Genomic DNA, 26,726 nt, shown 5'->3' with positions numbered 1-26,726 from the left:
TATTGAGAAACTGCACTATCTTTGATGTGAAGCACCGAATAGGCACTCGTAAATTTCTTTGTACAAATGAATGGACTATGACATAAGGGGTATCTCTAACTTAAGAAGCCCCTTGTGTGGTAGTCTTTAAACATATGTGAGAATAAGCATACATCGAGGTGCAGTTCCTAATAATGAATTAATGAGTGAGTTAAAAGCCAGTTCCATGAGGTGCTAAAATGGCAGCTAATCATGCAAGTGCAGTGACTGCAGCAGAAGATAAAGCTGCATTCTTCTATGGGAGCTACTCTGCAGTCTTAAAGCAGTACAGTATAGGGTTATAATAATTTTTATTTATATTTTCTAAGGACCTCTCCCTTAACAGTGGCCTAACGGTTAGAGAAGAGGGCTTAGGACTGAAAAGTTGATGAATCCATTCCCAAGACTGGCAGGAAAATTGGGGGCAGTGGAAGTGAAGGAACAGCACTGTTTCCTTCCTCAATCCATGGCTGATGTGTATGGCGTTATTTTTATGCCGCAACAATATCTCCACGCATGCGCAGAAACCTTCTTGCTCGCTCGAAGTATCCGAGCGCGCGCAGGATACTTTTTGCACGCACAAAATTGTAGCACATAAATAACGACAGAATCTCTCTCCATACATTTCATTGTACATTGTACAATGACAAATAATTGCACATTTTAAAGTAACCATTGGACTTGCTGCATGACTGATGTTGACAGTAGCAACCTGATTTCCTCTATGAAATGGAGTAGTATTATAACATTTTGTTAACTGACCTGCCAAAACAATACAAAGCCTTAGAGCGTTAGTGTGTGGTAATTTGGAACGCCCCCAAAGCTTTAATGCGAAGAGACAGGGCTCTCCCTTATTAAATCCTTATGAGTGCATTTGAGTTAGACCTTGATAGCAAGAAGACAGCGAACCAAGTTGGAGGTCCATTGGCGTCTTGCAGTGTTTACTGTGCGTTAAAAATACATTTAAACAAAATGACACATTTTAACACTTATTGATTCACAGTCTAGTTTACTCAAACCCCCCTGGAAACTCAATTTGAAATTTTGACTTTCATTTTGTATAATTCTAAACTTGGGTGTTATGTGAAACGTTCAACAACGTTTAAATAAAAAACACAAAACAGAAATATAATAAATCTCTCCTCAAAGATGACCAAAATACGCTACTCAGAGCTCTCTGAGAACGGTGTGGGCGTGGTTCAATACTAATGACCGTGTGTGACTGACAGCTCTCTATTACCGGAGAACAGAATGCTGCTTACGTTAGTTACCATGGCAACATTTTCTGTTAGTTTTGTTATTCTTTGAAAATTAGATTAGTACATAATTTTAATCAAGCACAGTAATCAAACGTCTCTGTATATCGGTTTGTGGATAATTTGGCTAGATCTTTTACACAGGACCCGAGCAGTTCAAGATCAGCAGTGGCCTATCCTTCTTTTTTATGCGACCGATATTGTCTGAGACATTTTTTAAGGTAGTTCCATTCACATCTACAACAAATGCGTGTTTTTGGCCCTCTATAATCTCTGCACGGCGGCTCTCTGTAACGTATCTAGGCACCTATCGTTTAAACTGTTCGTGTCGTCGGCGTGAGCTTCTTCGGTCACGTGCTCCTCGAACGGGAAAGTTCGTTAGGATATAAAACGCGGAGGTGGTGGACGAGTGAGATAAATAGTTTACACGACAGACTCTTTCTCAAACTACTGCAGGTGACAAAAATGTATATCCTTTTTACTGCAATGGTAGCTTATAGCTCCGCTGTACCCGAAAGGATTGATAAAGCCAAATGAAACTAGGTCGTAACTTGGTTAGTACGATATAGCTGATATGGTAACGGCTAATTAAGCCTAGATACAGCTCGATTATTTCAAACAAAGCAGGACTGTTAAAAGTAAGATTCTGTCGCTGTTTCTCACACAAAAAAATGACCTAACTGAACAGTGCTCAGAGCTGAAACATATCAAAATTTGTGTTTTTGCACGAGAACTAACGCCTTTCACGTGGGCGGCGCGGTCACGTCTTTAGGTTTAAAGGCTAAATCCCATTTAATGGACCTCCATGAATATTTCACATTATTTTAGTTACTGATATATATATATAAGTATGAATTACAATGAAAATAGCTGCTTAATTTTCTTTAAAACTGAGAATTTTATTAAATTGACGGAAAAACCCGAGCTCGCTACGGAAATTCTTGAACGCAACGATGTGACGTCATTGGTGACTGACTCTTATGACAGTATCTAGCTGATAGCTAAATAACCAACATTATTCATGACAATAGCCTAGCCTCAAATGTAGAGGTAGCGTTATTCTTGTAAATGTGATCGAAGTCGAACTCGAATTCATCCGACACTATAAACCTCCGTAATGCAGCCGAGTATAATCTGAGCCACCGAGTTTAGCAAGTCAAGCTACCGTTAACTAACACCAACTAAAACGGGCGAAGTGAGTGTCCTTACCCTGTTTACCTCCATGTTACAGAGGCTCTTGAACACCTTTCGTTGGTTTCCTTACATGCCCATATTGTTGGAAAAGCGCCAGTGAAATGAGCTACAGATAACGGAGTGAGCGAATGGTCCTTTCCAAAGTGCCCGTTTATAGTTGACAAATTTAGTCAATTTCCTGGATATTTTGGGATCTTTGGGCCATTTGTGCACAGATGTCCCACTGTACATTGAATTATTGCATTATTGCACAATCCAACAACACATGTCCATAGGTGTGAGTAAATGGGTCAGTACGTAATGCAGCGAGATGGACTGGCGCCTAGTCCAATGTGTGTTCATGTCTTGTACCCAATGATTACCTGTAGGCTCTGGACTCACTTTGACTCTGATCAGGATGAAGTGGTTATAGAAGATGATCTAATAAATGTTTCAGAAGTACTATATTAAACAAGAGAAATTCTTTTTTCCTGCAGTGCCAAAATGATGGGGCGAGGAGGACCATACCGTGTGAGCAGGGGTGCCAGCTTTGCTCAAATTCTAAAGAAGAACATGGTATCAGCCCCTGGGTGCTCGTCTTTTGTCCCGAAGCCTGTACCTGAATTCACCAGCACCAACACACTTGACCATTCTGGCAACTCCACAGCCAAAATCAGTTCAGTAATTTTATTTCAGAAGGCTGTTTGTCTTTCTCTTTTTTTCTCTTACACAATTCCAAATTCTCTTTGTCTTGCTCTGTAGAAATTTTTAATATTGACTTTACATTTAACAGGCTCCAAACCAAAAAACATTCCTAAAGAGCTAATTGACAGGTACAAACGGGGAGAGACTCACGCTGTGTCGTTGCTCTACCAGCTCTCCCAAGTTCTACAATTTCAGGTGGACATGAAGGAGACTGTTACTACAGGTAATTATTAATTGCCATGGTAATGTTCTAGTTTTGGAACATTATACGAAATGTACATTTCTTGATTAATTTGTTTCATGTCCTATAGTTTAGTCAAAGTCCTGTGTTTTATTTATTTTTTAAAGAATGAAAAAAATGTTAATACTTCAGACCCAAATTGTTTAAAATATAATTACGTTTGAAGACAATGTGTTAATTCAATTTCACTCCTTAGTCCTACCACATGGTCTCAATTCTTGTTGGGACAAAGGAGAGGGTTATATATGACAGAGGCCATGGCATTAGAAGGGGGAAAAAAATTCGGAGTAATTCAGAGAACAAAAGTTGGAATAATTATGAAAAATAAGTCAGATTAATTCTGAGAATAAATGTCAGAATAATTCAGAGAATGAAAAAGTCAGAATATGTAGAGAAACATGTTATTGTACAAGTCCAAAAGCCATAATATGATGGAGCCTCATGAGCATGCCAGAGTTCCACTCCCTCTGGGTCCATGATGTTCGTGATCATTCCAATTATATTCTGTGAAACTACATGCCCTTTTCTGAATAAATAGGATCTTGCACAACCAAGTCAGTGTTTTAATACCAATAACAAGCTGGTCCTCATCTGTCAGAAGTCTGAGCGTTTATTCCTGAAATCAATCCGATTTTGTGACTTACATAAACTCACTGCAAAGGGTGGTGTCTGCCTCATTAAATGTGCAGCAAAATAGTCTGACTTTATTCTCAGATTTATTTTGACTTATTTCAGATTATATTATTGTGTGCAGCACAAAGCATCTGATCAATTTAGAAATTACAGAATTACACACAGGAAAATCAGTGTAAGGGAAATAACTAAAATTCAGTTCATTTTGTTAAATAGGTGGTGTGACAGGTTTCTACTTTGCATTCTGTGCTGTGATTGATGGAGTGGAATATAAAACTGGGATGGGCACCAATAAGAAAGAAGCCAAGGCCAAAGCGGCTCAATTAGCACTAGAGGAGTTACTGCCAGTTCTGGAGAACGACTCTGTACTACCTGATGCTTCTGGTAATCATCCTTCATTTTTGTGTCAATTATTGTTTTTTTTTTTGCTTTTAGTGTTGTTGGAAACTTTTTACTATGAGCATCTATATATAATATTTGTTACAGTGGAGCTTTATTCATATTAATTCTAGTTATGAACTATATTATCCTTTCAGTGGAAAATCACAATACATAATATTGCCCATTCAAGGCTCTACCTGCATTCCAGATGCTGTTCTCTCTAAACTTATCAAGGATTGTTTTCCAGCTTTCTCCTCACTCATCACAGGGATGAACAACGCCTCACTCCGTTCTGGTTCAGTTTCCCAATTATTTAAACTGGCTGCTGTCACTCCCATTCTCAAAAAAACTTGACTTGATTCTGACAATATGAGCAATTTTATGCTCATTCCTAATCTTCCTTTCCTGACAAAAATACTATAACTTTTTGTTACTTCCCAACTTAAGGCCAGTTTTTTCCAATAATTTGTTTGAACTATTACAATATGGTTTCTGCCCGCAGTGTAGCACAGAATATCTTTCTTTCTTTGCACACATCAACATTCTCCTCCCCTATTTCACTGCAGCATTTGGAACTATTCAACCCACCATTCTTCTTTCCAATCTTGAATCCTCTCTCACAGGTACTGCCCTTTTCTCTTCCATTGCTTCTCTGTCCCATGGCTCGGTGCTTGGCCTGTTCTATAGATCTTTTACGTGCTCCTCTTTGGTAAAATCTTACGTCGTCATGGTCTTCATTTTAATTGCTACACTGACAGTGTCCAGCTTTTCATCTCCACAAATTACATCACTACTGCAGTTCACGCCACACTAGCTGCAGCACTGAAATTAAATCATGGATGCAAACCATCCATCCATTATCTGTAACCACTTATCCAGTTCAGGGTCACGGTGGGTCCAGAGCATACCTGGAATCATTGGGCGCAAGGCGAGATTACACCCTGACGGGGGGCAGCAGTCCTTCACAGGGCAACACATTCACTCACACCTACAGACACTTTTGAGTCGCCAATCCACCTACCAACGTGTGTTTTTGGACTGTGGGAGGAAACCGGAGCACCCGCAGGAAAACCACGCATACACGGGGAGAACACACCAATTCTTCACAGACAGTCACCTGGAGCAGGAATCGAACCCACATCCTCCAGGTCCCTGGAGCTGTGTAACTGCGACACTTGTTGTGCCGCCTGGATGCAAGCTTTTTCAAATTTAACTGTGATAAATCAAACATGGGCTGTACTTTGGCCCAGCAGGTAGTGTCACAGTCATTCAGCTCCAGGGACCTGGAGGTTGTAGGTTCAAGCCCCACTCTGTGTCACTGTCTGTGACTACTTTGGTGTGTTCTCCGGGTGCTCCGGTTTCCTCCCACTTTCCAAATAAACTCACGTTTGTAGGTGGATGGGCGACTCAGTAAAAGTGTGTGTGCGTCGCCCTGTGAAGGACTGGCGCCCCATTCCAGGATGTATTCCCGCCTTGCGCCCAGTGATTCCGGGTAGACTCTGGACCCACCGCAACCCTGAACTGGATAAGTGATTACAGACAATGAATGAATGAATAAATCAGACATAATTTTCATTGGTCCAAAATCCATAAAAAACCCTTACAACTTCTGCCTCGCTGTTGTTAATTCCACTTTTTCTCCTACCACACACATCCATAATCTCAGGATAATTTTTTGACGGTGGCCTCTGCTAAGAACACCAGGTAGATCAAATGACTAAACTTTAAAAAAAAAAGTTTCATCTAAAAAAAAAAAAAAAAAAAAATACATCAAGAGAAAGATTTAAAAATCTTTACTATGCGTTTTTTTTTATCTCTGCACCTTTTTTAAAAGGTTTATTAAAAGTCTATTTTTAGAGTTAATTTATACATCAAATATATTATTGACATTCTAAATGCTCTCACATTGTTACTGAGTTTTTGGTTTTACAGTTTTATAGGTAGATTAAATTTGTAAAAATGTCAAGACATGTCAGACTGCCTCAGACTCTAGAGGGTTAAATAAACTTTTTCCTAGACCTTAGAGGGCTTTGGGAGGAAAACTTAACAAGCTAGACACAAAGCGCATGCAAAGGTTCTGAATAGTGAACTGGTCACTTTTTGGTTTTCTTTTGAATAATGTGTGTCTTTGTATGTCAGTGGGACCTCCTCCACTGCCAGTGCAAGAGAGAGACTATCCAGCATCTGCAGCCCATGCTGGAAGGACAGTGTTTGGTAAATTTACTTTTGATACTGTATATCACTTATCAGCATAACAAAGATTCAGATCTAAGAAGAAAACTAATTGTGCTCAGAAATGTTTAACAGTTTGATTTGTATGTATTTGTCATATATCTTTTAGAGGGGAAGAATCCATTTAAAAATCAAGTTCCCCATGCCATTAAAGAGATGTTCTCCAGGATGATGGACAGTTACCCAGAGTTTTCTGGCTGTGGTGGAACAGTGGCTGCATTTGTTGCTCAGTCCTGTAAGTCTTCACAATGATGGAGGATGGCTATATGACCTAATTAATGGAAATGGTTAATTTGCAGTTTTTGTCAAGTGATAACAATGTTTGCAGGATTAAATTAGCTTAATTTCATAGTTCCTTATCCCTCTCCCCTAAATCTGGTATCACCGGTGATGTCTAATGATGTGATAAAAACCTGTCACCTCTAAGGACAATAAAACCCTTTTGAAATTTTAAATATGAAAATTGGACGTTCTGTATATACAAACAATGCTTATTTTGGAGCATAACATTTGTAATATCTTAATGCACAATATGTCAGTTTAAAGTGAGTTACTAGTGATTCCTATCTCTTATGAACATCTGTATATTGCATGTAATTATTGAACTAAATAATTACTAAAAGCCTTTTTTAAAGCAATATTAACTAGTATGTTGCATTTTATATATCCAAACAAGACTAATGGTGCCATTCAAAAATGGGACTTTATTTGCATTCTTGTGTAAATGCTAAACAGTGGCAAAGAGACTTCTTTTGCTTCCAGTTGACTTCCTTGTGCCTCATTCATGAAACCTTTGTTTATTTAAAAAAAAAAAAAAGAAAAGACCAAACAGTGCATAATTTCCAAGAAAATGGACTATCCTCAGAACACCTGAATATTTATTTATTTATTATAAATTTTTTTAAGTAGAACCTATGTATGTTAGTAATTACTAAATGTTCGTGAATTGGTAGGGTATGTGCGCGTTTATTTACAGTTAACATACACTCTGCCATGAATTTCAAATCACTGCATATGAGGAAGCACTCTCACTGAGGAATCACAGTAAACGCCTTAAAAACTCTACAGAAAAGCGAAAGGTTCTGAGTGGAACTCAACATTATATTTAAGTGCATTAAAACCAGGACTTTATTTTCACTCTACATATATTTCACTCTATGTAAGGGGATTGTGAGGCATTAGATGTTGTCTAAATGCTGAGTTACACAGTGCTGTGCAAACGTTTTTGGTACCTGAGAAATTTAAATTTAAGTAGCTAAATTTAAACAATAAGAGTTTATTTGCAAAAAAAATCACAACCTAATATTAGAATTAGAAACAAATCTATGATTCTCTGGAGAGAACCTTACTTTTTTTGTTCAATCCAGAATCTTAATTTATGCTTATTTTCACTAGATGCCGTTTATTTGCTGTTTGCTGAACAAATTAGCATTTTCTTTCACTTAGTTTGAGGTACTTCTCCTTTGGAATTTAACTATATACTGTCCATTTTATGGATAATCCAACAGTATGTCAGACAAGTAGTCATTTGTGAAACAGCAAAATCAAGACTAAGACTAAATATTTAATTCATTATTTATTGTAAACAATTTTTTTTTCCATTTTGTTTTTTTTAACTGTTTTTTTTTTCTTTTTCTCTGCAGCAACTGCTTGTGAAGTAGTGGCCCTTGGTACAGGAAGTTTTAACACTAAAGGCAGCCTAGTGCCAAATGGACGGGTACTTCATGATTCCCATGCTGTTGTTACTGCACGGAGATCACTTATGAGGTCTGTTGCCTTTGTATTTATGCATTTGCAGTTTGATTCTTAACTGTTTTTGACGTTTACACTATAGTGCAGTTTATGCATGATAAATAGTTAGATCACGTTATTAATCCCAGAATGAAATTTACATATTGCAGTAACTCAAGGTAGAGGGAAATTATCTGCGACACTGCAGATAAAAACTCTCAAAAAATATATAAATACAAAAAACTGCCAATAAGATTAAAAAAATAAATAAAATAGATTAGCAGTGCTCAATTTCATTCCCATCTTTTTAATGTTGTTTTGTTGTATTTTGCTTCCACTTTGATTCATGTCAGTTTGTTTATGTGATACTTTGTTTTATTTTTTTCTGGACCATCTTTTCTTAATAATGTGTGAATGTACAAGTTAGTAGTTGTGCAAATATTTGATTTAGTGAGCTGAAAGAGATATTAGGCTTTGAGGTGCGTCAGACTTTGGCTCTAGTTCTAGCTGTAAAATATTTGAATGTTTAGAATTGTTTTCAATATTTTGTAGGTATCTGTACAGACAGCTGTTATTGTTCTTCAGTAAGAATCCCTCATTGGAAGAGACGTCTATCTTTCAGCAGGACAAGACTTCCAAACTACTCTGTCTGAAGAGTCACATCACTCTGCATTTGTACCTCAACCAATTGCCCAAAGGAGCTGCTCAAATACCATCTCACCTGTAATAATCCATGTATACACCCTGTTCCCCTGATTTTATCTCCTTGGAATTTAAAGGAACAATTTTTTTTACTTTAAAATTACAGCTTCAAAATAAGTGATGCTTTACTGACCTTTAAAAAGGAGAATAGAGCCTCTGTCATTGCTACTTGGAGCTCAAAACTGCAAAACTTACACTGTAACTTTTGAAGGAGGGTAGGAAACAACCCCTCCCCCATGCATTCCCCTTTATTTCAGAAAAGTCCTGCAAATATGAATTACACTCTGCAACTCTAGGGGGAGCCCAGGAGTAAAAACAACAAATATTACATAGTATTCCTTTAAGTACCTTTTACATTTTCCTACAGCTTCAGAATTTGAAAGTGTTAAGTGACTTAAAGGGAATGTATCAGTTCGTGGGGAACTGGAGTTCTCTGTGGATTGTTTACATTCAGAAGCTCTGGGTCTTTTAATGTGGAACAATATGTTGTTCCACATTAAATAACTTGTTTGTTAGTGGCTGAAGTTTAACTTGTCTGTAAGTTTTTATGAATTACCACAGAAACTTGTTCAACTCGAGTTTGGTTTTGTGGGACTTTCTCCTGAATTTAGAGTGGGTTCCAACCCAAGTATTCATGATTTTTAAGCCTAGCATGACAGACTGAGACATGGGTTTTACCCATTTACTGACATTGGTGCTTCATAAACACACTGGACTGGTTATCAGCATGCAAAAAATACTGGTCACTGTTCACTTTGACTGATTATCTATTATCTTGGATTGCCTAATTTAATTCAGATAGGATTTACCCATGATTAACCTTTTCTCTTTTTTTCTTGCTAGTCGTCTGAACCCATTGTCCATCTCAGCATGGGAAGTAAATAATCAGATTGGTCTGCATGTGACGATTGACGGCAAAGTCTTTTCTGTCTTCTCATCTACATTTGAACAGTGTTGTTCTCATGTGGTCAGTATGTCTGCTAGTGACAAGATCACACAGTGGCAAGTTTTGGGTTTCCAGGGGGCACTACTGAGCCACTTCATAGAGCCTATCTATGTCAGCAGCATTCTCATTGGTAAGCCTGCACTGCTTATGGAAGTAACCTAGCAATATCTTTTTCAACTTTCAAAAGAAACAAACAAAAAAACTAATCAGCTTATCACCAATCACCATGCTGTTTTCTCAAGACTCTTGTTCTAAACTTAGTACAAAATGTACTTATTTATTGTTGTAACAATGCTTCTTGGCAATAAATCATATACTGTTAGAAAGACTGGTAAGTTCTCTTTTAAATGGTGCCACATTTGTAAGGAATATGCATCTGTGAGATGAGCAGTAGAGCTGAGTATGTTGGTTGTGCCCATGAAAAATTTGCCAAATCTTCTCTGCCATTGCCAAACATCTTATTTTGCTGTTGCTATTGACACTTGTTTTGAGCTTCTGTTACCCCCAGGTGCTGATACAATGCCACTATGATTGACTAATCTGGATAGGGCCTGTGCGATAGGGCAACTTCAAGCTGGTGTTCTGTAAACCCAAGTTGCGGCATTATTTGGAGCGAGCCCTAGTACCATCTCCAAATTAAAGGCCAGTTAACATACAATGGGAGATGTCAGAGAAAGGCTGTGAAGTGGGCGTCCCAAGAAGGCAACACCCTAAGATCATTTCCTCACTCTGTCAGCACTTGGGTATCGTAGGCTGTCTTCTACAGGTTTGCAGACGGCTCTCTGCTCAGACAATCTGGAACAGACTGCACAAAGCTAATCTCCGGTCTCATGGGGCTGCCAGGAGGCCTGCCATGACTTCCCTTCATCGTCAGGCTCATTTGTGCTGGTATTGGCAACATGTGCACTGGTACCTGAACATGTGGAGGAATGTTATGTTCAGCGATGAGTCCAGATTTTGCCCACCGCAGTTGGATAATGCGGTCAAAGTGTGGAGAAGTCGCGAAGAATGCTTTGCTGATTGCTGCACCAATAGAGTAACATCTTTTGGTGGAGGCAATGTGATGGTCTTGGGCGGCATTTCCCTCACTGGAAAAATGAGGCTTGTCCTCATTGGAGGCAATCTCAATGCAAAGAGATATTGAGATGAAATTCTGCAACCATTTGCAATCCCATATCTCCACAGTCTGAGACCAAACTCTATCCTCCAAGATGACAACGCTCGCCCCCACAGTTATCAGTGACTACCTCCAGAATTTGGGTGTGGAGAGAATGGAATGGCCTGCAGGCGTCCTGACCTCAACCCCATTAAACAGTCAGCTTGGGCGTGCTGTTCGTGCCAGAGTGACCAACACAAACACGTTGGCTGACTTGTGCCAAATGCTGTTTGAAGAATGGGATGTCATCCCACAGCAGTGTGTGACCAAGCTGGTGCCCAGCATGAGGAGGAGGTGCTTGGCTGTTGTGGCTGTGTATGGTTCTTCCACACGCTACTGAGGCTCCTGTTTGTTAAATTAATAAATTGTTGAATTGCCTATATGTCAATGGCAAAACAAGCTGTTTGCATTGGCAAATAGAATTTGGCAAATTTTTCATGGGTGCAACCCACATACTTAGCTCTACTGCTCGTCCCACAAATGCATGTTCCTTACAAACGTGGCACCATTTAAAAGGGAAATTAACAGACTTTCCAACAGTATAAGATTTATTGCCAAGAAGCATTGTTACAACAAAGAAATAATCTACAAAACACAAATGTCCTTTCTTTTTTTTTTTTTTTGTTTATATATTGCATGCATGACATTTGTGATTTGTGTTGATATAATGTGAATGCTTTTTTTGTTGCCTTATGTTTTTGTAGTTAAATGCTATATCTGACCTATCATTTCTCTATTAGATTTCATGTTTTTTTTTTTTTCCCTAAACTTTAGGTGATGAGAGCTGCAGTGATACACGTGGGATGGAAGTAGCGATAAATCAGAGAGTGGATGGTATCACCTCCAAACTTCCCATGTTTTATTGTGTGTACAGGCCACACATTAGCATGGTGCCGGCAGTGATTCCCACAGATATCCATAGCACCCAAAAGTCTCTCAGCCTCAACTGGAGCCAGGGAGATGTTTCATTTGAAGTTGTTGACAGTCTTGAGGGCAGAACAGTTGAGGAGTGAGTATACCTCATTATCTTTTCATCAATTATTTACATTTCTTGACAATATGTATGTTTATGGCCAGCAACATGGATTTCAAGTGTGGAACTGGCCCAAGTGTCCTAAAGCTGTGAACAAGCCAAAATTCAAAATGAGGAACTAAAAGATATCACAGAAATACAGAATTTTCTTACAGTGCAGTGGTAAGTGTTATAAGAATGGAACGATGTAATATAAAATAACACTGTATTTTTATGTACTATTTAAATAATATGTAACAGTAACATGTAGCATTTCAGTAGCAAGGCACATTGCACATTGACAGACATAAAAGTAAATGTAGATAAATACAGCCCAAATAAATGTCCTTTTTCAAAGATGATAGTGTTAATCTCCCAGTTAATGAGCCTGTGCACTTGTGAACTCCTCCAGGTAAAATATAAACTCAAAATAATAAATATATTATTCAGTAGGAATGTCGCATTCTGATCTGAAATATTAGTACTGGGGCCAATCATAGCATTACTTTGCTGATCTCTATGGGCATTATTTGGCTCGATCTTAAATCCTATCAGTTTCCACTAGGCAGCAAGCGCACACTCCCTCCTTCTCCTGTAGCGTACTTTGTAAACAATGATGTGATCTGACTCTGCTGGCCACCATAGTGGACACTTCTTTCTAACTGTTAGGCACAATCCCATTGTCATATTCAGATCCTGAGCACAAGGGGGCATGATTAGAGTCAGAAACCATCCCTTATTTGGGCACTAAATGTCGTGTTGAGTTTTGGACCCATACGGGACATGTTTTATCCCGTAATTTTGACTTAAGACCATGATTTGCCAGCCAGAGGGAGGGGCAGATACTCCACGGCTTCTAAACAAAGAATGCGCTTCTCACTGGTCATCACTTTTATTATTTTATTTATATATACTAATTTTATCACTACATTTTATTTCATCTTCAAACTGACTGCCTTTTAGAATCAAAGTAATTCTTTGCACATAAAAATCATATATGATAATTTCATATAAGTTTAAAAATAATATTCATGAGCTGTTAGTAAAGACGCCTTTTTTGGATGCAGTCAATTTCTTAATGCGAGCAGATACACCGGGCTGAGTTTACTTGAAGTGTGAAGTGTGTTGACAGCGCATGCTGGATGCATGACATCCCATGCACACTTGCTGGAATATAATTTACAAATTAATCACTGTAAAATTCAATCAAAAGCTTCTAATTTAAAAAATCCCTGGGACACTCTCCCCCTGAGGCACAGAGAGACAGAGCAGAGAAGTATATGCTGCGAGAACAGGAGCCTTCCACTGCGTGGCTGGCTCATTCAGCACGACTCTGTCTCTGTGGCCTAACACCCAACAGGTTTATTCTCTTGTGCTCTGGCTGTGTGGAATTTTGTTTCACAAACACAGCCATTTTATACATAAATACGTTGTTACAGCATGGTTTTTACATGTGAGTAAACTGTTCAGCAATTAAAACTTAGTAGCTTATTATGAAGACAGCAGAAACATTCACTGGTTTAACATTATACAGAACAAGTCAGTATATTCCAAACCTATATCTGATATCGGTCTGAACAGACCACTCTTTTAACCTGACATGCATGTGCAAAAGGACAATGCCTCAGGCTTGATGCCCAGAAGGAAAGGTCTCTCCAAAGTGCTTTTGAGTTGAAATGAAGGAATGAAACTAGACTGGTGTTTTACTCTGGAGCTCTGCATCACAAAATTATTTTTTTTCCAGATGAGTTCTATGTGAACTTATTCCAAAGGTCAGGGATTAAACAATGGCCAGTTGTATGAAGGTTTAAAATGTCCTGAGAAATTTTCTCATAAATGAGTGGCAGGAACCTGTATTAAGAAGTTGCACACACATTTTTCCACAGTATTTTTATAAAACCAAAATGATTTGACCAAATTGTTTCCTTATCCTATTTGGGCCAGTATTACCTGTGTCCCATCGAATGCATCATTACTCCCTACATAGTGCACATGACTGATAATAAAGCTAAAATATAATGCCCCTAGACAAGAAATTAATTTGACAGGGAGACATGAACTATTGCTGGCTAAAAACTTGATTTATTTGTTTTTATTTTTGACATGCAGTGCAAAAACATTCTAACACTGTGCCCTACAGAGTGTGTTGGGAGACAATTAAAACTGGGCCTCTGCCTTGGTGGCATGGAAACATCACTCATAGATCTTGATTATCAGACAAGAACTTTATTAAAATTTAAGCCAAATCGGAGTAATAATTTAGGCAGAGTCGTGATTAAACATAATCCTCCCAGAATCTACACTCAATCTATACAGATACGGTCACAATCAGAAAATTGCTTTGAAGACGTGCTAAATGTTTTCCTTTAGATCATGTGTCAAAAATGCTGATATGGCTAACATTGGATATCTTTTTCTCCTCATTACACAAGACTGTGGGATATTTTACACTCCTAAGCAAAGAGATGGTGGGTTTCTCAATACTTTATTAATCCTTTGGGGACCTTCTCCAGGGCAGTAAGAGAAGCTGTGTTTGAGAGGGAAAAAAAACAACAAAACAAAACTCATGCCACTGCAACCAATGGATATATACTTTACTGGAAATATATATATATATTTAATGTTTCACTGTTCTGTTATGTTTTTGTGTGACTGACTTTCAGGTCTCCCTTTAAGAGTGGCCCTGCTCTTGCCAGTCGTCTGTGTAAGGCTGCCATGTTGAGTCGTTTCAACTTGGTAGCGAAAGAAGCACAAAGAGAAGAGCTGCTTGCTGCCGTTTCCTACAGAGAGGCCAAGGTATGTTTTACCCAAGATTTTTCTTTCTGATCAGAGGTGAAAGGAAATTAAGAAATTCTTCAGATATTTACAAGAACACTTACATACTTGTCTGAAAGTCACATCGAATGTTTTGTAATTTGTGATACTGTTTATCATATAGATCTAAATTACATTCTAATACTCTCTGGATGTACTGGAAGCTTTAGTATAGATAGCAAAAAGCCTATTGGAATTTTTTTTGTCTTTGTGTATAGTCTCGATAATGTATCAGTTCAGATATTTGTGAAATTGAGTTCCTTTTGTTCCTTGAGTATTTGAAACATGAAACATCCACCTTTGTTTTAGCCTAGTTGCCTTACTATGCATAAGAATATAACTCCACATATAAGTATATTACTAAATCATATACATAATATTTAATAAACACATGCTTAGTAGAGTTTTAGGGGCTGTGAACATAGCGGTGGGTATTTATATTTAAAAAATAAATAAATAAATAAATTGTACTTGTTTACACCATGTTGAAGGCTGGATTCCACCTCAGACTCACTGATATACATACAGAATTATTGCCCTGTTGCTCTCCATTAAGAGTGGCACGGTGGTGCAGCAGGTAGTGTTGCAGTCACACAGCTCCAGGGACCTAGAGGTTGTGGGTTTGATTCCCACTCCGGGTGACTGTTTGTGAGGAGTTTGGCGTATTCTCCCCATGTCTGCGTGGGTTTTCTCCTTGTGCCCTGGTTTCCTCCCACAGCCCAAAAACACACATTGATAGGTGAATTGCGACTCAAATGATGGGGAAGGCTGCTGACTTGACATTTGTCCAAAAGACGAACATTGACACCTTACACAAGCAGGGCAAGACACAAAAGGTCATTGCTAAAGAGGCTGGCTGTTCACAGAGCCCTGTTTCCAAGCACATTAATAAAGAGGTGAAGGGAAGGTAAAGATGTGGTGGAAAAAAGTGTACAAGCAATAGGGATAATCACACTGGAGAGGATTGTGAAACAAACCCATTCAAAAATGTGGGGGAGAGTCACAAGGACTGGACTGCAGCTGGAGTCAGTGCATCAAAAACCACCACGCACTGACGTATGCAAGACATGGGTTTCAGCTGTCACATTCCTTGTGTCAAGCCACTCATGAACAAGAGACAGCGTCAGAAGTGTCTCGCCTGGGCTAAAGACAAAAAGGACTGGACTGCTTCTGAGTGGTCCAAAGTGGTCCAAGGCACAAGGAAATCTTGCAGCAGTGAGTGAGTCAAGATGACAGCAAGAAGCATGTGTGTAATCATGTCCGTCTTTACCAAAAGGTGTTTCTAACCACGGAGGGCATCTAACAAACATGTTAATTTTGAGAACCACTCATTTTATATTTTGAATGAATAATAATTACCCTTTAAAAGCTTGATATGCCTGTTGTTGTTTTTTATCATGCTCTAGATGATGGCAAAACCATACCAGGAAGCAAAGAGTGTGCTGAAGTCATACTTAGCCATGAGGGGCTATGGACAGTGGGTAGAGAAACCACCGATCAGCGATCATTTCACAATGTAAAATCCACAAGTGAAAATCAAAGTTCTGACCCATCTTTGGGTGTTTCTTGAATTTTCAAACCTGTCTTCCAGTGTTCATATTGGGGTTAAGTCTTTAACTGAAAACATGCACAAATATTAGAGTTGAACTGTTTTTTTTATATTGTTCTTTTCATTGAGCTTTAAATGTGTAAAAAGTTTGAAAGAAAAGTATTTTAGTGTAGAACACTGGTTTAGTCTGTTAGCCAAAACTGTGTTTTCTTTGTTTTTTTGTTTTTTGTTTTGTTTTTTATTCCCCCCCCCCCCCCCCTGACATAAATGGTTTTTGTTAAGGATGCACTAAATGGATGTTGACGACAGATATCTGATCGTTTTCTGCACATACACTCTATGGCCAGAGGTTTGTAGACACTGACTTAACCAGTGTTTCTTTTTGATTTGAGAATATCACTCATGACTTTGCCTCACTCATGCTGAATTAACAGCCTCTGCTATTTCAGGATGGCCTTACATGATATTGGTACATTCCTGTGAGATCATGGTTGTATTCAAGCACATAAGCATTAGTGAGATCATGTACTGATGATGATCTAATTCTTCTGGTGTAGAAATACCACAACTCAGATGTATTTGGAGTTGAGCCCTGTCATTCAAGAACAAAGGTGGGAGGATTTATACTCTTTTTGCCAGTGCTTGGCATTTGGCATGATGACCTTACATTTGTGAGGTCACAGTAGAGTACTTCTTTCTGTTGGCAGTTCTTTTCTATGAAGGATGTACACACTGGCTTCAGTTGAAAACTTCTCAGCAGTGGGTGTACCAAAAAGTAACTTGAATCAATTATTACTGAGTGTCTGCAAATGATTGGACAGATAGTGTATCTGCCCATTTAATTTAATATCTATTTAAAAAAAGACAATTTCTTCCTTGATTAGCATTACATAGAAATAACCTTTATTTCTTTAGAAATGTAAAATGAGGTACAATAAGTGAATGTAGTTATTATAAAACAAAAATGTTCTGATATTCCACAAGTAATACTTTGTTAAATATAAATATTGGTTTGAAGTTTCATTCAAATATAAACAAATTGTCTATGGATACATGGCTGATTTCAGTGTTATGCATCTCTAGATATTGTTCTAAAGCTATAATATATTTAGGTCAGACAGTAATGATGTACTTTAAACCTGTGAATATGTCTAAGGCACTTTATTCATGTTAAGAAAAGAAACATGGGGAGTGAGTGACACTTAAAACTTGACAAAATAAGTATATTCTTAGGTTAGGATTGGACACAAATACATTATTAACAAGTGTTTTTTTTTGTATTATTTACAGCACTTTGTTTATTGGGTCTTTATACTGGTATGATGGATGAGGAAGTGATGAGATAGGTGTTCATTTCTAAAAGGATAGTGTTAGTTTCAAAAGGTAAGGGTCTGAGGTGAGAGTGTGTCTCTTGTTACTAGTAGTACACAGGAAACCTCAGGGCTTCCTGTTAAGAGTGAAACTGTGACTAGATGCACCTCATGTTTATGTGTGTAAGAGGGGGAGTGTGAGAGACAACATAATCTTACTCTGATGTCTTGTGCTATTTGCAAGGGAAGGTGAGTTACAAGCAAGTCTGAAGATTTTGGATCATGTAATACTAACCATTTCCTGTATGTATTCATTTGAACTTTTTTTTTAAGAGAACCTGTAAGTTTTTGCTTTATTCATGCAGTTCCCTACAGGCTAGCCTCAGCTATTAATGTACACCTAGAAGGAGAGATATTATGGAGAGTATTCATATTCAGTTTATTAATGCAGAGCAATATGTTGTGGGTGGGTGTGTGCGTGGGAGGGTGGGAAAGAATTTGCTGATTTCCTTTATCATTCTTATCGGATTCAGATGCCCTGTATTTATGCTAATGTTAGTAAAGAGTGTAAAATCTGTAGTAGCACTGAAAACACTTAAACAGACCTTTTGTCAAAAACAGAATGAAGAATTTAGTTTTTAAAGTGTGGTTAAGACTTTTCGTTGTGTTTTGTGGAGTAATACATGCTTAATTATGTTATCAAAGCATTGTAGTGTTGATGCTCTTTGCTACCAGAAGACCTATTGGATTACTACATACATACCTAATGTGCAGTGACTGAATGCAGTTTGTTCTCTGAAAACATATCACTCACTTATGTTGTATAATAACCAACACAAATGTAAACAAATGTGGCCTACTTTTTGTCAGAGATCAAGCAGCACCTGCACCTGAAGTCCTGTATTACTTTGAGACTTGTTTAGTTAGTGTGTAGCACTAATGAATAGCTCAACATAATGAGTCATTCTACAAGAAATCACTTTATTTGTGTAAAAAGTGCACAAACATTGAGACACATCTTTTGTTCCTTTTTACATATTCTAAGAGTAAAGAACTTTGATATGATGTTATGTTTGTGATTTAATTATTTACATTATTAGCAATGAGATCTCATTGAGAACTGTGTTAACAGTAGGAGTACTTACTGTTGTGGTGGTTTTCTTATTTAGCACGTTTTTCCAGGCCTTGAGTCTACCTTCAAGTTTTTGGAAAACACTGCTCAGTATGATGCAGTGAAAGCAAAACTTGTGACAAAATATGATCACCCCCACACATTTTGCAGATATTTAGATAACACTGTAAAGAATGATTGTATGAAGTACAGGGCCTAATTGATGTATCTGTTGGCTGTACGTTTTGACTGAATTTAGTAAATCTTTTGTAATTAAACCTTAGATTACAAAACATATTTAAGGCTTCTTTTTGCTATTTCAAGTAGGGATTTACGCAGTATAAACCTCTCTGCTGTATACCTCATTCACATTTACACAGTTGGGAAAAAAAATAACTACTTGTAAGGGTTTTCCACTGCTTTTTAAAGCTGCATGTATGAATGGGATTGTATACAGTAGTTTTTAATCAGTGAACCATAAGGAACAATTATTATTTGTTCTTAAAATTGGTATTAGGGTGTCACATTACTATCATTATCACATTACTACAGACCCAGTATAATACACATGTTGAAGACTGTTCTGTTTCATGACATGCAAGTGTCAAATCTGAAACTGTCAAATGTAGCCTCAAGTTACCTGTGCAATAAATACAAATCCACAGTTTTTTATTGTGTTTTTACTTGTGATATTACAAACTTCTTGCTAGCAATTCATTTATGTAATTACGCATTTTGTAGTCCTACATCAAATCATTTTGTCAGTCAGAAATACTTTTGAATTAGGAATGGGAAGATTAAACCCTGCATGAGTTATTAATCTATCCTATGATAAGCATGGTCAATATACAGTGTCATTATGCATAGTTAATGTGGTAAATTAAAGAGCTTGTCTGACAATATAGTAAGGATTAAGATATCTAGTATGTTTAGAAAGATGACATTTGTGTCCACTCATAGAAAAGGTTGGTGTAAGTTGTTGGTATGAGTGGGTGAAGGTAGCTTTTTTTTCCATGATTGAGAGCTGACATAGATGCATGTTACCATTGTTTGACCCAGGGACTTCCCTTATGAGGTCACTCTAATGTCCACCTAGCTGTGGAACACCTCACATTTCAATTCTTTGTTTTGTTTTCTATAAAGGTCAATCCTACAGACTCCCCCGATGGAAATTAAGTAGTGTTGCTTTAAAGACTCTAGACTTTTAAGAGATAATTATGAATGAATACAACTCAAAGTTAAAATTACACATTTTATTATAAATTATAATTAAATACATCAAATAAATATATAAATAAAACACAAGCTTATGATAATTATCTAGTGCTTTTCATAATACATAGAAAACTTCTCACAATTGTACTTATCTTCATGGAAGTTACATTCAGTAGGTATCTCTACCACCTAGTCACAGGTAAATTCTTTTTTTTCTCTCCTTAATTTAAATACAAATTAAGCAATGGGAAGGACATTCTATATATTCATTACATTCATTTCCAAAATGAAAAATGATCAGCATTGGTTTACAGTCACCTTTCAGAGCCCTGAGAGAACTAAGATTCTAATCTTAATATTTGCTGTTCAGCCTTTGGACAAATGTTTTCAGGTTACTCAGGAAGTCCTTAAATGGTTTTTTGGTGAAGTTTACACCCTGTGGGCATTCCAAAAGTGCAGCTGCAGCTTGCTCCTGGGTAGAGAACAAATCAGAGATTGATCTTTTAATTATAATTATTATATATTTTAAATTGAGTATCACATGTTGAAGTTATAGATGGGTAAAGAAACTGAAAATATTTTCAATAATAATACTCACTGCAGTTTCATTTCTCGGAAATAGGAACTTTAAATTGTCTCTGATACTCCTGATTTCGTAAAAGTTTTCTCTGTCAATTTTGAAGCATGTACTTTTAACTTCATCCAGCAGAGGCAAGGTGTAGTTCAATGCTTGCTTAAGACAGTCATCCTGAGCAGCAAAGAAAAAAAAACACAAGGTGATGTTTAAAGAATAGCATAATTTTCATTTGAAATCACACTTTAACGTTTTAACCTACCCTGTAGTTTCATCCTCATTTACACGTGAATTTCAGAATAGGTGTTGTGCTGTCCTTTTCTCCCTAACACTATATTTCTAGTTCTTCCTCTCTTTCTGTGTATAGCTTAAAGAGGTCTATATTCTGGCTTGAGGTTTGGCATTATCATAGTAACTTCCTGCATAAATTATTTAAGCTTTTAATGTCTAAGCTTGTTTAAAAAAAAAAAAAATAATAATCTTTCCTACTGAAAAAATAAGCCAATTTATAAATATATGCTTACCGTAACAGCAGAGGCACTGTAGAATGTTGAAGTGTTGTTCTTCTGTAAGGAAATAGGTAACAATTTAAAATTTAATTATCTTTGTAAAAAAAATTGTGAAAATGTATTACAAATTTAACAATAACAAATTTAGCATAAAAATTTTTTAAGTTACACACTTACACAGTGGCTTTTTTCCAGGATTCCAAAGGACTTCATTACTATCTCCATTCTTTGAATATGCTCTCCAGTTTTTGAAGCAGATGTAATTGGATGAGCTGTAACGTAGTGGAGGAGAAGTAGAGTCAGGTATAGTATCCAGTGTAGAAAATGCATGATGTCAGCTGTAGTTCCTTCACTGAGTTATTTTCAGTGTAAGAGTGAGAGTTGCTTATGGCTGAGTGTCACAGATGTTTCTTATTTATACTGTGTAATGTGTGGAAAATGAATGGGTGGGCTGAAAGCCATAAGATATTAGAAAATTCAATTAGCTGCTGAAGTTTTTTTTTTTTTCTTTTTCTTTCCCTCCCCTTTGATGACACTTGGGATTTTTCTTTCTCCCTCACCCCCTCCTTTGTGTGTGTGTGCGCGTGTGTGTGCACTTCTGTGAGAGTGAGTGAGGGGAAAGAGAGTGTATGCGGTCCATCTAAAGGATGACAGAAAAAAAAAACCCCGCTGCCATGCCTTTGCAATTTGATGTTTGATTTTGGTATGTTTATGTTGAAGACAGAATTACCACAGCAGCATAGAGCAAATAGTCTGCTGATTTTTGCTGACATTGTTGAAAACTTTAGTTTGCTGTTTTGAACAAGTGGCCCATGTCATTTTCACAAGTAAACAAACTGTTGAATTGTCTCTCCAGTTCAAATGAAGATAAGATTAGAGTATATGAACTATTAATCCACATTGCCTCTGTTCATTTCTGAGATGCTAACATTTATTGCTTTGTAACAACTGCCAATATTATAATGTTAGGGTTGCCCCAAATAGCATTTTACTGGCTTCTAATAAGTGTATTTCTTGTCAGGTATTCAAATACTTGTTTTCAGTACAACCCCTAAAATACAAATCCAAAGATAGATACATGTTTTTCTTCAGTTATAAGTTTGACAGTGTATCATTGTCTTGTTTAGTCTTAGCCAAAGCAACTGGACTACAATTATAAACTAACCGTAAAGTTTGAAAGTACAAATACAAGTGTGTGTGTGTATGGTTATATATATAAAATCTAAAATTTGAAATCTGTGGAGCAGATTTACAGATCCATAATTGCCTTGGGTTGGTAAATGAATAAGATTATAGCATTTAAAATCCTAAGCACCTTTCAGTACTGAGAATGTTGACTTAAACTTTCCTAATGCATTCTAAATTGGCTATAAAATAGTGAAATCAATCAGAGGACTGTGTGGGTGCGAAAGGGAAAACTGTGTAAGAGTCTATATGTCAAAGTGAATTAAATTCCTTTTTAATTAAGAGTACATAATAAACCTCAAAACATTACAGTATTAGAAAAATGTGCATATGTGGACAAAATTCACATAAAAATTTTGTTTAGAGTTAGAAATGACATAAACTGATAAACAGACACAGGTGTGCAGGTGTTAAGGCATGTGTTTATGTCACAAAGGGGGGGGGGGTTCCCCTTCCCTGGGAAACCCAGCTTCTGAATTGACGCTGATCAGTTGCACTTTGTAGCATCGTTGGTAAATGTTAAAATGGAGCGAAATTTAAGTGGAAAAAACAGGACCAATTACAATAACCTAAGATCTAATTACAGTAGTTTGGGGGTTATATTCAGTTTTTCCAGTGTGTGTTTATCTCTCAACTATGAGTTTTCTTAGTTTGTTTTGGATTTTGTGTGAAGGAGAGCTGTGGTGTTCACATGCTGTAGTAAACTAAAAATCAACAAATATGCAGTTACATGTTTCTCTGTGGACAGAGATGATTGTAGTGTTGTTAGAGTATGGTTTGTCCATTTATGAAGATCAGAATTCCCAGTAAAGCAGTTAATGAAAATTCATGTACATTATTGCCTCAAATGCTTAATATCTTTTAAACTAGTGGGTAGTAATTAGTTACATGTACAGGAAGGTAGCATCATAATTGTGGTTTTAGGTGCAATGAGGACATTCTGCTGCAGCGTTGTAGAATATCAGTTGGACGTGATATTTAGTAATAATTTTTCTGACCACAGGATATTCATAACATTAGATGAATGATCCTTAAGAGTAATCTGAAAGGGCTATGTTCGTAATGGTCAAAATGTACCTGATTTTGTCTTGAGTTCTGTTTTATGGTACACATTTTCATAAGTGAAGAAGCATTATGTACATGAGTGCTGTTCCACAAGAGTCGCTCTGTTACGTGATGGAAGTGTTAATGTATTAATACTGTGCTTATTTGTCAGAGCAGTTTGTGTTTAGAATATCCTTTAATGGGCATGTAGTAGTGGGGAAAGGACAGGGTGAAAGTTTGAGAAACAAAGTAGATTGGCAGGGAAAAGCCCTTTGGAAGTGTAGGTGTCTGAATCACAAATGTGATTTTTAGGCTTAATGGTGTCAGCGGTCTGTTGTCATGGAACATCATGTTTCACCTCTCCAGGGTTTCCGTTTGTTATCTCTTGCAATCTAAGCTTAGTGTCACCCTGAGGGGTGCTGTGTTTCGCAACATTAGTAGGATGGACCACACACTCGTGAAATTTTAAGGAAAATGTAATATGCAAATGTCATTGCACAGTGTGACTAGTGATGCAGTTCTTTTATTACCCAAATTAAGAGTTTATTTTTATTTTTTATTTTGATTTGATATTAGTCCTACCAGTGTTATAACCCACTGAAAACAGAGTTGCCCATTCACAGAATAAAGAAGATGATTGATAATGTAAACTCTACTTATGTTAGGCCAACTATGTGAGCACCTATTTCATTGAAAATTGCTTTTTTAACTCTGCCAAAGCTGAGTCCCAAGAATAATGAATTTTTTAGCTTCCTTTTCAGTATATTAGATATCATAAACACTGCTCTTGTCTCAGGAAAATAAGACATACAAAAAAAATTACATACAGTAGATGGATGATCTCTGAATGTTAAATCATAGTCTAATGTTTTTTTTTTAATTAAACAGAAAACAAATTTTCTGTTTTACAAATAGTCTTTTATAATTCAGAGTCTGAATATTTTGATATGAAACATATGGAGATGAAATGCATGTAAATGTGAATTTAAGATGATTTGCTAAAATTGAGAAAATGTTCTTGGACCACAGAGGTTTAAATAGTCTGTGTTTTTATTCACTGTTTTAATCACCACACAAACTTGTCTGTGTTTAGTTTGCATGCTCCCAAATTTTCTGCTGTGGAGAGCACCAAGCATTTTCAAAGACTTAGCTCCAAACCAGAGTTCATGATTTTGTTACATTGTATACATTTGATCCAGCAAGTGTGTGTGTCACATTGTAATTTAGTGAGCACATTAAAGAATCAGATCAAAATCAGAATCACTATTTCACTAAGCAGGTTGGACATACAAGGAAACCACAGAATGGTAGAATGGTCTGCAGATGACAGAGTGATTCTAGATGAAGAGAGCAGGATTTTAACAGTACAATGATGTCTTCACCATAAATCACTGAAAATACATTGATGTAGATAGAGTCCACCCCCTCTGGTTTTACAGGTGAGCTGCGTGTCTCTGTGTCTTTGTGCAACACGCAGTCTGGGGTCAGGTCAGTCTCTGTGAAGCAGAGGGCAAATGAGGATGAAAAGTCCTTGTTTATTGCATTGAGTAGAAGTAGTTCTTCTAATTTATGTATAAATCTCAGATTTGAGCGCAGTAAAGACGGTAAGAGTGTGCAAAATCTGTGCCGTCTCGGCTTTACTAGAATTCCCGCAGACCTGCCTCTCCGCCGCCTCCTCACCAGGTTGAGAAGAGCCAGTGAGCCTGTCGTGAGAATTACCAATTATTCTGAAGGTTTTTTCCAATAAAGTCAGAATAATATCAGGTGAAATATCAGGTGGCATAAGTGCCCCACCAAGGCTACGATCCGCCACACCATTTTGAAAATCCTTTAAAGGACTGAATTTCTAAATTCTGGTTATCACAGGGAAATGATAAAATTCATGGAAATTGATATTGTTTTGAAATAATAATGTCTTCAGTTTTACTGAATGCCATTAAATAATAAAGCTGATAAAGTGATAAAGCTTCTGTCTGTTTTGAAGTAAACATTTGATATTTGTTTACAGGAGGTAGGGGCTGATTTTTGCAGTCGGTCTTGCCAGAGTGTTTATATTAATATTGTAATTCGTTAACTTTTAAAATGTTTGTTCAGTTAAAGTTTTTTTTTTCTTAATATATATTTTAGATATGTGACAATTTTTTCTTTCTCTAATGTAAAAAACATTTAAAGATGCACTGTATTTCATCTTCTGGGCTTATTATATTTTATTATATATAATTATATTTTATTATATATAAAATATTATTTTAAACAGTATAATGTGCATGATCTACCGTACTGTACTTCAGTACATTCTGACAATATTCTTTATCCTGCTTGCGAAACCCTAAGAGCTGCTGAAGACCCTCGTCATGAACTGATGCTAATAGCTGAAGTGGCTTGATAGCTAAATAATATACAGGTCAGTTTTTATGACTGACTTGCTAGAGTAGAAATGATTTATGGTTAATATTCTCTTATGCTCCTCTACTCCATGGGAGGAGAGGCATAAATGAATATGAACAGTTTGAAAGAATCAAGAAATTTATTCAAACATGCCAGGGCTTTAAATTAGTCAAATCTTGATTAATCATGTCCATCCAATTATTACTTCCAACTAAATAGTCCAAATTGAAACAGTATTATGGAGCTTCAGAGGATCTGTTCCATCAAAGGCCAATGACCATCCTTGAAAAATGATACAATTCACAGTCCATTTTTACACAACCTGCTCTGAAACACAGACAGTAGAAAATAGATTACATCTTTAACATGTCTCGTAATACTGAAGGAAATCATATGCCATGTCACCAGAGCTTAAAAAAGTGTAAGGTTAAACAAACGTATGGTTTCAGTATGTTGGTGCATCCATCCCTGCAAAATCTAAAAGATTAGTTCTAAAAACAGTAGTTGGTTACAGAGCCCTCCATAATTATTGGCACCCCTGGTTAGTAGGTGCTCTTTTGCTTCTAATAAATTCTTTTTTTTTTTTTTAATATAGGACAATGCAAAAAGAGAGGAAAAATCTAAGCTTTAATTCAAGTGCCTTTATTTGGTGGGAAAAAAATCACACATTAAGAAATAAATCTTTTGAATGAAATCATGTGTGCCACAATTATTGGCACCCCTGGTGTTAGTACTTTGTACAACCTCCTTTTGCCAACAAGACAGCGCAACCTCTCTAAATCGTCCAGAGTCCTGGGTCTTCTCCTATGCACTCTCCTCTTCAGCTCACCCCACAGATTTT

General features: G+C 36.9%; 2 protein-coding genes across 6 annotated transcripts in view; both read left to right on the top strand.

Annotated features, from left to right (window-relative positions):
• Window positions 1-1,346: 1,346 nt before the first annotated feature.
• adad1 (adenosine deaminase domain containing 1 (testis-specific)) lies at window positions 1,347-17,110 on the top strand. Of its 5 annotated transcripts, XR_010802199.1 has the most exons (14): window positions 1,591-1,730; window positions 2,945-3,123; window positions 3,241-3,375; window positions 4,243-4,410; window positions 6,547-6,621; window positions 6,749-6,874; window positions 8,283-8,406; window positions 8,923-9,093; window positions 9,916-10,148; window positions 11,949-12,183; window positions 14,850-14,982; window positions 16,407-16,516; window positions 16,832-16,898; window positions 16,999-17,110. XR_010802199.1 is itself a non-coding variant. In XM_066667942.1 (13 exons), exons 2-13 carry the CDS (start codon window positions 2,952-2,954, stop codon window positions 16,839-16,841), a joined length of 1,692 nt encoding a protein of 563 aa, XP_066524039.1. In that variant the 5' UTR covers window positions 1,347-1,495; window positions 2,945-2,951; the 3' UTR covers window positions 16,842-16,894. The 5 variants fall into 5 exon arrangements, 4 of the variants coding, with proteins under 4 accessions (XP_066524039.1, XP_066524042.1, XP_066524041.1 ...); XM_066667942.1 differs by lacking the exons at window positions 1,591-1,730; window positions 16,999-17,110 and adding an exon at window positions 1,347-1,495 and having other exon boundaries at window positions 16,832-16,894; XM_066667943.1 differs by lacking the exon at window positions 16,999-17,110 and having other exon boundaries at window positions 1,680-1,741; window positions 16,832-16,894.
• Window positions 17,111-18,044: 934 nt separating this feature from the next.
• Window positions 18,045-26,726, top strand: part of bbs12 (Bardet-Biedl syndrome 12) — a 59,253-nt gene continuing 50,571 nt past the window's right edge. Inside the window, exon 1 of the mRNA XM_066667940.1 lies at window positions 18,045-18,108. The gene's annotated coding sequence lies outside the window, so the exon portion shown is untranslated. The remainder of the gene's footprint in view (window positions 18,109-26,726) is intronic.

Source organism: Hoplias malabaricus, chromosome 4, assembly GCF_029633855.1.
Source record: "Hoplias malabaricus isolate fHopMal1 chromosome 4, fHopMal1.hap1, whole genome shotgun sequence".
In the NCBI taxonomy this organism is placed as follows: Eukaryota; Metazoa; Chordata; class Actinopteri; order Characiformes; family Erythrinidae; genus Hoplias; species Hoplias malabaricus.
Note: the sequence above shows the minus strand (reverse complement) of the source record. Positions and strands in the feature narration are given on the sequence as shown.

Bases quoted from the DNA above. Each gene is read 5' to 3' on its own strand.
- adad1 (XM_066667942.1), top strand. From the start codon at position 2,952: ATGATGGGGCGAGGAGGACCATACCGTGTGAGCAGGGGTGCCAGCTTT. The intron at 8,407-8,922 runs GTCTGTTGCCTT...AATATTTTGTAG, and splicing joins GCACGGAGATCACTTATGAG to GTATCTGTACAGACAGCTGT. The intron at 14,983-16,406 runs GTATGTTTTACC...ATCATGCTCTAG, and splicing joins TTTCCTACAGAGAGGCCAAG to ATGATGGCAAAACCATACCA.